Below are 11,978 nucleotides of genomic sequence, written 5' to 3'. Positions count from 1 at the left end.
ATATATATACATATAAATATAAAAACGAATAAGGCGAGAAAATAAAAGAATTATAAAGATGAACAGAGATATTGAAAAATATTGTTTTATGCATTTGTATATATATAATTATTGATGTTTTAAAAGCTAATAATATTATTGTACTGTAATTTTTGAATTACCACCGATTGCAAAAGAAAAAGAAAAGAAAAGAAGAAGAAGAAGAAGAAGAAGGATATTAAAGTATGACGGAAACGTAGACGAGCGGCAGAGACAAGTAGTTCGATCCGAAAGGTGGCTACGTCATAATCATTTTTTCCAGTCCTTTTCTACAAAAGCAATTCGAACGAAGAAGAGAAAAAAAGATGAATGAATGAATGAGCCCGGGAAAGAATAAAATCGAATGTTCTGTCGATTGAGAGACTCTGCCGTTCCTCGTACGGTAATGCACACGTATATGTATATTCCTATATACACAGGACAAGTGCATGTATATACACCTAGATAACAAAATAATTGAATTACCCATAATCGAAAATTAAATATATACGTCAAGAAAGATAGATAGAAAAAGATAAAGAGGAAGACGAAAAAGTTAAAGAGAAGAAAGAGAAAGAGAGAGAGAGAAGTATGGAGATATCACAAAAAGGAAAATACGGGAGAAAAGCGGCGTTAATTAATAAATTAATTAAATAATTACACGTGTCATTACAATTTCACGACCCGAGTATACTGTAATATCACGAGGTCAGAATTTTTTCAAATGAATAGTATATTTAAAAACGGATATAATATAAAAAAAAAAAATAAACGCACGCGCACGCAGCATACATACACGGAGAACACACAACCACACACACACACACATTACATAGAGACATACGATATTATATACATACATTTAATAAAAAAAAAAGAAAAAATAAGCACATCAATAAATATCGTCTTATCGTAATCATCTGCGCGGCGACGAAATAGAAGACGAGCAATTGAAATGATTATTTAAACGGATAGAATTCTAATCTTTCTATAGATAAAGTCTAAAAATATAAGCAAACAAATAAAAATATATAAGCTACTCAAACAATAATTCGCGCGTTGTATCTATTTAATTAATTTTTAATTTTATTTTTGTTAACATTTGAAATAATATATATATATTACTTTTTGTGTTACGTTAATCTTGATTTTTAATTTTTATTTTATATATGAATTAAAAATAATTTTATTAAAAATTATTTAATGAGACGTTATGTGCATGATATAACAACGTACGGCTTAGTTATTATTATCTATTATAAAATATTCGTTAAGTTCGCATATCAAAAAAAAAAAAAAGGTCGTTCGTTCATCATACATTTTATACGATAAAAAAAGCAATATCGAGTAATAATTTAAATAATAAAAAGAGGTCATTGAAAAATATTTGAAATTATCGAAGGAGGGTATAAGAGAGAGTTCATAGATATTCGAGAATCGAATATATTATTACTTATTCATGGCAAATATAGAATACTAATATTATATCTGAGTACACAAAAAGACTCTATAGGGAATACTTGTATTATCCATGTTGTTTAAGTATAATAATAATTATCTTCGCTTTGCCTAATCCAAAAGACAAGAGAAAGATGAAGAAAAAAGAAAGAGAGATAAAGAAATAGAAAGAAAAAGATAGAAAGAGAAGTGATTTTGCAAAGAAGAGAAAAATTTCGTCCCCCAAAGCTTGACCCTCTTTCGTGATCAGCACAATATTATAACACGCTGACAATTAAATAATAATAATAATAATAATAATTATTATTATAAATAATAATAATACTAATAATAATACTAATAATAATAATACTAATAATAATACTAATAATAATAATATTAATAATAATAATAATAATTAAAAAGTGAAAAAAAAAAAGAACATGTTTGTAAGAAAAACTTTAGAAAGTTAAGCGCGAAAGAAAATGCCTAAAAAGTTATCTCGTCACACGGAATTAAACAAAAAAGAAAAAAAAGAAATAAAAGAGGTAAAAAAAAAAATATATAGAAAAACATATAAAACACATTGACACACACAAAACACATACATCAGCACGCATAAGCACACATACAAACACCGGCATTGAGAAAAGAAAGAGCACGTATCACCAATTCGTCAGATCGTTCCTTCGGTCATATCCTAGCACCCTTAACTACACTAATTATACTACCCATATTCGTATCTTGATCGCGAAAACACTTACTTAATTAATTAGAACCGCTAGTTTAGCAGCCAAAAATATTTAAATAACCTATAAATGGGGTTACAAATATTTTCCCGACAAATGTTTTTTCCCTTTCGGTTTCCTCAAAACGGATGAAAAGCTGATTAATGTTAAGATTGCACACGGGTGCGGAGACAGCGACAATGGTGGGCGAAATTTACGACTACTACTCATCCTTGTTGCAGCCATCCTCTTATTATATCCGCGATGTTAATAATGGGGTTACGAAGGATTGAAGAAAATGCAAAATAGAGAGAGAGAGAGAACGAGAGAAAGAATGAAAGTCAAAGTGAAAGAGAGAGAGAAAGAGAGAGAGAGAACAAATGAGAAAGATAGAAGAATGTAAATGGGGAGTGTTATGTGTGTGTGAGAAGGAATAAAAATACGTTAAGAGATGTAGAGAAGCAAAAACAACCAACCAACAACAAAAATTTAAGAGAAAAACAAAACTTAAAAGAAAGATAAAAGGAGAGTCCGTAGATAGATAGACAATTTTCGAAGCAACGTTTCTTTTTTTTCGGATTAGTCGTCGTAGGAGAGGAAGCATGAAATGGCTAAACCGAAAAAAAAATTATTCGTTCTACTTGCTCTAATAATGATGTTCGCGAAAAATGAATTTGGGACCTCTCTATTCGATTTTTTGATCGATCGGTTCACACCCCCCAGTCATTGTAAAACGTAATCGATCGATCGGAAACTAAATTCGGTCCTTTTTCGTGTCGCGACAAATATATATATTTATATATATATATATATTGCAAGATTGTAAAATCTCGTAGGAGAAACTAAATCCTACCGGAAGAACTATTTGTTTTTATCTTTCCGTTTTTTTTTTCCTTTTTAACAAGCTAACACGAGAGTTTAACGGCGACGTTAATTATTGTCTATGATACGCGTTATTTTTTTCTTTTTCTTTTTTCTTCTATCTTTCTTTCTTTCTTTTTTTCTTTATTTCCTTTTTTCGTTTTTATTTTCTTTTGTTTTTTTCGTATACCATATCGTACGTATTTAAATTAATTATTATTTACAAGTTATAATATACACATTATTTATATATATCGCTATCGTTACTATGTATTCCTAATTGTTATCATCGTTTATATTATTATTATTAACTATTTACTATTTTGATTTGTATTATCTCTGTCATTATGATTATAACGACATCTGTAATCATTGTTTCTAATTCACGTTCGTCCGTACAGGAAATAACATTTTCCTCATTCCCCCCCCCCTCAACCGCTTTATTGACTTTTTATTTCGATTATTTAAAAAAATTAAGGAAAGACAAAAAGTAAAGAGAATATTCGTTCGCTTAGAAGGAGATTTTTTTTTTTCGAAAAATATGAAAAGCAATCCCTAAGAATTCGTCGTGGGCTCTGTGACGACATATTCGATCTTCGCTCATGAAGGAAATGCATTGTACAAATCATGAAAGATGCATCTAACACGGTGAAGGAAGAATAGATCTGTCTCTAAGTTAGCTTGTATTTAAATAATTAATAATAATAAATCAACGGAGCCTTCCGACTTTTCGGGGAAGAAAGACACACACACACACACACACACACATATGAGGATATATTTAAAATATAACCCCAAGATGATATGTATATACATTATATATATATATAAGTATATGCACATCACTTACAATTAAATAAAAAAACACATACAACATATTATTCATATGTAATAATGTGTAATTATTACACGTGCACGCGTTCAAATGCGCACTTACGTGCAATCAGCAAGCTGTTAAATATTCTTCCTGCATAATACAAGAAAAAAAAAAAACTTTAAAATAAAAAGAACAAAAAAAAAGGATAAAAAACAAAACACAGAAAGAGGTAGAGAGTGTGAGAGAGAGAGAGAGAGAGAGAGAGTGAGAGAGAATGAGAGAGAAAGAGAGCAACGTATTAAAAGCTCCCGACACTCCTCTTTTTTAATCATCGTACAGTAACGCTATTAAATTGCATCGTATTACGATTGAATTATCGATTTTATCTTTATAAAATCATTTTAATCGGATTGGTTTATTGTCACGATGTTGTGTTGGCCGATAAAACTCGTAACACCACCTGTACGTAATGACATCTTGACGAGGAACGTGTCTGACGAGGAACGTGTCTGTCGAGAATTTCGTTGTTTATTATTCTTTAGAAAAAAAAAAAAAAAAAAAAAAAAAAAAAAAAAAAAGAAGAAAAAAACTATATTTAAAAAAAAATCATTCTACACGGATGTGTGTGTGACATTATTTTCTTATTCCAAACGAACACCCATGTTATAACATTTTAGCGCTTTCGATCTCTATTACTATCGACTAATGTTAACTATTAACAAACATGAGCAGCAGCATAATGATGATACGCAATCGCAAATCGATTGAAATATGTCCGATGATAAAACAAAAGCGCGTTATTTTAATAATAATCTCGATTTGCAAAGTTAATTTATATACGATCCGTATAATAATATCTCTATCACTTTCTTTCGCGCGGTACCCTATTGTAACACTTCAACGATAAATGAAAAAAGAAAAAAGAAAAGAAAAAAAAAAAACAGAATAAAAAAAAAGAAAAGAAGAGAGAAAGAGACAGGGAAAATTGTATAAAAAAATAATAATATATCGTTGATCGGATGCGTTACGATTACGACGACGAAAAACGTAGTATGTTCGCTTCGCTATTCGTTCACGTAAAAACCAAAGGAAATACACAATTCTATCGATAATTGCGTAAGATTTCGTCTCCTCGCTCTTCAGTGCTTTTTATTCAAGATAAAAATGTGTTCGTCGATTAAAATAAATTTCGCACTGAAATAATATCGCTACCACATATATCGTATCTCGTCTCGAAGAAATAACACAACAACAAAAAATAAGAAGAAAAAGAAATAATACAAAAAAGGGTGCTTTCGCTCAACCAACCTCAACCCCGCCCCCCCCCCAACCCAACCTAGACACACCACCCTAATTTCGGGTATAATATTTTGTGTGAGATTTAAAAATAACAAAAGGTCTAATCGAATATCATGAAAAAAAAAGCGCTTTAATATTGTAATTTGTTTTTTATATAATTGTCTAAATATGGGTATGTAACATAATTTTTATACATACGTGTATGTGTGTGTTTAATACATATACATATATGTATATGTTCGATACGCAATAGTACGAGTTTATTCTCGAATTTTCAATTAGGCATTAAGATCGCATAAATACAAAAAAAAAACCTGGCTCTAATAATAAAGTTTACAGTGATGAGAGAGCATTGTTATGTTAATGTAAAGACTGTTCGCGCAACGTCACTTAACGAATGATTTTTTTTTTCTCGGGTTATAAACAAGATAAGAAATATGTGTATACTAATTTGTTTTCTCATTCGTTTTTTCAAATTAACATATCAAAGTAAATCTATGAGATGTAAAAATCGTTTAATATTTTAGCAGTATGTCCGACGATTATAAACGTCGTTGGTTTCACGAGTTAGATAGTTATTGTTAATGGAGGCATGTGAAACATGATTCGACACCAGTTTTTTATGTTATATCATATTGTTTCTGAAAAAAAGAAAAAGAAAAATACACAGGGCGTCCTCGTTTTTTAATGATTAACGTGCACTATCTCCTAAGATAAGAAAGATACGAATTTTCTTTCTGGACAATAAATGGAATAAGAATGAAAAAGAGAAACAAGGTGAAGGAAAAAAGAAAAACATTGATCGGACTATTCTTTTTTTAAATCTTTAATGTTCCATCACAGAGAATTTTATCATAATTTCGTAATTTATGAAATTAATTGTAACACTTCGATCGCTCGTAAAATGAATTTTTTTGGTTCTACTATCGCGTTGTTAAATTGTTCCTATTTGTTTCACGAGAAAAAAAAGAAAAAAACGTCGCATTATTTTCCGTGAAAATTTGTTGTTATCTTCGCAATTATAGGAAAGCTCTAAATAAGTAAAAAAAAGAAAAAAAACAACAAAAAAAGTATATTAATTCTGAAAGATCACGATAATCTCATCGTGATCGTTAATTTTTCTAATTTAAGTTTATCGATAAAATGGTATTTCGCTATTATTTCATCGATAATAATAGGACGATACTTATTATTAGATGAAAATTTATCTAGAAATTCGTAATAACTTCTTCCATGAAAATTTTCTTACGATTCTGTATAAGAAAAAACAAAAAAAAAAAAAACAAAAAGGAAAAAAGAAGAAAAAAGTTCGTAGAATAGAGGAAAAAAATTGCGAAAACGCGCATGATGATGATAAGGTAAAAATAAAAAAAAATAAAATATCGTTAATCAAAAAATGGTGAAAAAACCTCTGGTTTCAAGCGTGGCTTCGTATCTCCATTATCTGTGGAAATATTGTACCATATATACATATTATAATAGATATTTGTTAAAGTGGATCATTCCTCGTAATTATTTGTGCTGTTAACAGATTGGAATAGAGCGCGGACAAACATGGCACAAATACACTCCAACATATTACACACGATCAAAGAAGCTGCAATTTATTCCGATTCCGTAGAGCAAAAACGAAAAGTTATTATTCTCTATACGATGCGCAATGCAATATGTGGTCAAGAGTTTAAAAATAAATATGATAATAAGATGATGTTAATCTAACTAGGCAGAGCTACGTAACGACGAATAAACATTATTTTTGTTTGTCTGTATAATTTGCAAAATCTTCAATGAAAACAAAAAAAAAAAAAAGAAAGAAAAAAGAGCAGTATTATAATAATTCTACTTTATACTTTTTCGATGAAAGAGATATGTGTTAATAACGCGATGCGTTTGGTAACGTTACGAGAGTTCTGTTAGTTTTTCGTTGGGTCTTGCCCTTTATGAGAAAAAATGTAATTTCAGAACACCAATATTTAATATCAAAGTGGCCGAACATTTTGTATACAAACTACGTTATGGATGATTCCGGGACTCTTAATCTCGTCATTCACATCGACAGTTAAGAGGGAGGAAGACGAAGGCTACGTTTTTAGTGGATCGACAATAGATGGTAAAAAAGGTGGGGAAACAAATTTTTGATATTTTCTACGATGGCTCGCATGGTAAAAGGTAAAAAGGGAAATGCTAAGAAAGTAGGAGGTGGATGGTTTAAGGCGAAAATAAATCGAGGATTAAAAAGCGAATGAAGGCTCGGCGTTCTGACACAGCTTGCAATGAGGAAACTTGCAATATAACAAGCAATAAATAAGCCACTTTTAATTCCATGTATATTAAACAATTATGTGGATGCTTAACGAAATTTATTGAATTAAACAAGCAAGCCAACAAATAAGATGAAATACCAATTTTACATATTCTTACTAATCGTAAACAATTACAATACGTATAGTGACATACTAAATTATACGATTATGTATCGATTTATCGATTTAAAGGAACAAAAAAAAAATGGTAAATAATATTAAACGCCTGTGAGCGAGCAAGCGAGCAGATGGTAATCTAATCTACGTAAGTACGTAAAAATTTCAATTTTACACTACCGATAATAATGATATAACGATAAGGATATATAAGATATATGATGATTTATAATAATTATAACGTTGTACAGAATATTTATGAAAGGTTTGCTGCTGGCGAAAGAGTCGCGCGATTATGCGTATATTTGCGATGATTAACGAAGAAGAAAAAAGAAAATATAGAACTGTGGTATGCGCGCGCTAGTCGAAAGAAAGAATACAACACTTTTATTGAACATTTTTGAAATAGATCAATGTATTCAAAGGAGATCTATAATGAAAAATTGAAATGCATTATACGCGAGTTAGGAAACGCGCGGCTCTCTCTATCCAAAAGCGGCCAGACTATAATGAATGTTTTGTAAGATAAAAGCAGAACGATCGCAGTAAGAGAATATTGGGATCGCGTGTTCGTGAGAAATGTATAGTCGATAGAATTTCGAGAAATTTCGGAATGAATTCGACGATGCCTTTCTCGAACGCATGGAAGAAGACAGACGCAGCTCTTTTTCCCGCGAAATACTAGACCGCTGCGATAGAAGAAAACGCCATTAAATGGCCCTGACAATGAGATTAATAATAATGGGAAACGAAATATGTAGGGACAAAAAGGCAAACAAAAGAAAAAAGAAAAGTGAGATATTTACGCGCCGCGGTGTGGCGAGAGCGAGGGCCGATAATCTAATTAATTGTGTATGTATACAGATAAAAATAAATATAATATTGCGATTATAAATATTAAACTCTAATAAAGAATAACAATATTGTACCCCTCTGTACATATAAATATATATTATAATACGATGATTATTACTATATGATTTATTATAAATATGTATACGCATGTATATATATATATATATATATATTACATATACACATATATACGTGTATATACATAAATATAAATATATCTCATAAATTCGCAAGATTATGTTCATTATTGTTTACTTATTATCATCGTCATCTACATCATCACTAATATCATCATTATCATCATCATCACCATCGTCATCATCATCATCATCATCATCATCATCATTATCATCGTTATTATCGTCATCGTCTTCATCATTCTTCTTCTCTTCTTCTTATTACTATTATAATTATTATTAGTTTTATTATGATTATGATTATATTAATTATTAATTATTATTATTATTGTTATTGTTATTACCATCATTATTATTATTATTACAACATCATCATTTTCATCATCACTATTATTGCTATTATTATTGTCATCATTATCATTACCATCGCCACCATCATTATTATTATTACTATGATAATATTAATATATAAGAGAAGGTTCACAACGTGCCGTGTGTATGTGGGAATAAAATATATAATATAATAGACATTGTTCAATTCAACATATCATGTCTGTTCATTTCTTTCCTCTCTATAATAGATACGATTTAATAATAACGTTAATATTTATTATTTGGAGATTAATTTATTTGATTTTTGGCAAAACTCTTAAAAGAATATATTATAAAAAATAATTTAGGTAACAAAATATAGCGAGTAAATAACAAATAATTGACGCGTACTTTTTCATTTTTATTTAGCCACGTTTGTATTTGGCGCCACTGCAGTTCTTATGTTGGTATTTCGAGTATCGATTAACTAGAGGGCGCTCCGTTCGGTTGTCTTGTCATGACAATGAAATGTGTTTTCGTCGTGGTTGTCGAAGGTAGTGAACGATAAGGATATGATATTATATATAATTACTATATGTTGATTTTATTTAAAAAATTGCAAAAGAAGAAAGACGATATGGGTATATTTTTTGCTAAGAAAAAACCACAAAGTCGCGTTACCGAACAGGACAAGGCTGTCTTGGTAAGTATCTTACGTCAGATTATTCTAACCTCAAAAATCAAATTTTTGTACAAATTAGGAACTTTCTCATATTTTTATGATGTTTTGTAGCAATTGAAACAAACTAGAGATAAAATCAAACAATATCAGCGTAGGATCGAACAAAATCTTGAGAAGGAACGACTCTTAGCTAAAAAACTTATACATAATGGACAGAAAGAGTAAGTATTACAATCTTAATAATGATACTGTAGATTTATCATTTATCGCATAATCTTATTTTGAAATTATTATAGTCGAGCCTTACTATTGTTACGTAAAAAGAAATTCCAAGAGCAAATTCTTTCAAAGACCGATGGTCAGCTACAAAATCTGGAAACTATGGTACACGATATAGAATTTGCACAAATAGAAATGAAAGTTGTTGATGGCCTAAAAGAAGGAAATGTTGCATTGAAGAAGTTGCATGATATCCTTTCTATTGATGAAATTGAAAAAGTTATGGACGAAACAAGAGAAGGCGTGGAAAAACAAAGAGAATTAAATGAATTGTTGTCTGGTGAACTTACGCAAGAAGATGAAACAGATATAGAAGCAGAATTAGATGCTTTATTGAGCGCAGAAATAAAAGAAACTACACCAGAAGTACCGGATGAAATAACACTGCCAGAAGTACCTACAGTATTACCAGAAATCAGGAAAGGTAGTTTCTCTTATTGTTATTATATTATATAATGTTACAACAATTATACTAATTTAATAAATATATGATTCTTCTTTTTGTATCGACAGAACGCTCGAAGGAAAAATTACAAGAGGCAGTTGCTTTAGAAGCATGAGAGACCAATGGGTAGCAGGAGTAAAACTTCGACTACCTCAAAACTATTCAAAAGTTCTTTGTACATATGTACAGTATATAAACTTAAGATTTTAGCTTTAACGTTACCAACATTTAATTGAAAATTGTGAAACTGCTTTTATTGTGAGTCTTTTAAATTATATATATATATATATAAACTATTACTGTGGATAATACAGTAATTAAGCAGAATATGTGATGTTGTAAGGGATAAGATGATTATCGATGAAATTACATAACTTTTTATATATAAAATAATTTAAATTATGGGTATGTTAATTATAATTACATATCCTTATAATTACAAGCTATATTTTGTTTTGGATTTTTTTGTAAGAAATGTTTAAAGGTCGTTAAGAAAATTATTAATTTACAAAAAGGATAAGTTCATTATTTTCTTCAATTATAATTTTAACTGTTCTAACGACTCAAATAATTTTAAACAGAAAAGGAAAGGAAGTCTTATTTTCTTATCGTATGAAACTTATCAGATTATATCGTAATGTTATCGATCTTTCGAGATGAATAATATCTTATACACTTGTTTGTACGTTTTACGTGAGAATATATCTATCCAGAATATTGTGTGTAATTGTTCATCTAAAGATTCTTAAAATAACAGTTTAATAGAATAAGATAATAGAATAAGATAATAGATTTCGATAAAAATTCGTTCATATATTGAGTAAATTTAAAAGTTTTTCATTATTTGTGGATATAAAATAATATTTAATTAAGTGATTAAGAGAGCAGACAAAATTGTTCAAATTCCTGCATCTAAAATAACAGTACGTAGTAAAATATTTTTATACAAATTGAATGATATACAAGATTAATATATGAAAATAACCCGTTAACTTATAATTTACTAATTTTATTATTAAAATCATTATTTATTTCTTTCGCTGTAGCCTAATACGTGTAATTTATGAATTTACACCATTCATTAAGTAGTGTGAATGTCACGATGTTTCGAATGATGTCACAACCTGTTAACAGTTGACCTATGTCTTTCCTACTAATCTACATAATTAGGGAGATGGTGATATTTTACATGACGCCAGTCGGATCGATCCTTTGTCATATTTCACGATATTTTATACAACAGTGTTATCGATTTAAATTAAACGGGAAGTTTTTTAGTTGGTCAAATGAACATTAAGATTCATAATTTAATCGTATCGTTTAAAATTTACGGACAATCGTCACATTAAAAGATACGATTAATTTCAATCAATGCAACTATCATCGATCATTCGAGAACACGATCATGAGATATCTAGCGCCAATAACAAAAGCTTATGTACAATTTCCTGATGGCAATACGTAATAGATAGTAGTAGATAAGGAACCATATCCCAAGGTTAACATACGTTAACTGCTTCGACCAAAAGAAGATACTAACGTTTTAATAAACGCTTGTATTTTATATAATGATAACGCTGTTCTTTATATATTTAGAAAATTCTTTACGTGATAGTCAACGACTCGTATAACAATTTTTTAATTAAAATTATGTAATAGATGTCCTTAACAAAAATTCGAGCATATAG

The 11,978-nt window shown here is 29.5% G+C and overlaps 1 protein-coding gene across 1 annotated transcript; it reads left to right on the top strand.

The window, feature by feature from the left end:
• Positions 1-9,394: 9,394 nt before the first annotated feature.
• LOC106784507 (charged multivesicular body protein 6) lies at positions 9,395-11,007 on the top strand. Its single transcript, XM_014744126.1, has 4 exons — positions 9,395-9,587; positions 9,678-9,787; positions 9,863-10,269; positions 10,359-11,007. Exons 1-4 carry the CDS (start codon positions 9,480-9,482, stop codon positions 10,403-10,405), a joined length of 672 nt encoding a protein of 223 aa, XP_014599612.1. The 5' UTR covers positions 9,395-9,479; the 3' UTR covers positions 10,406-11,007.
• The last annotated feature ends 971 nt before the right edge of the window (positions 11,008-11,978 follow it).

Source organism: Polistes canadensis, unplaced genomic scaffold (genome assembly GCF_001313835.1).
Source record: "Polistes canadensis isolate GaletaPanama2010 unplaced genomic scaffold, ASM131383v1 scaffold_1, whole genome shotgun sequence".
Classification (NCBI taxonomy): Eukaryota; Metazoa; Arthropoda; class Insecta; order Hymenoptera; family Vespidae; genus Polistes; species Polistes canadensis.
This window is presented reverse-complemented; position numbering and strand designations above follow the sequence as displayed.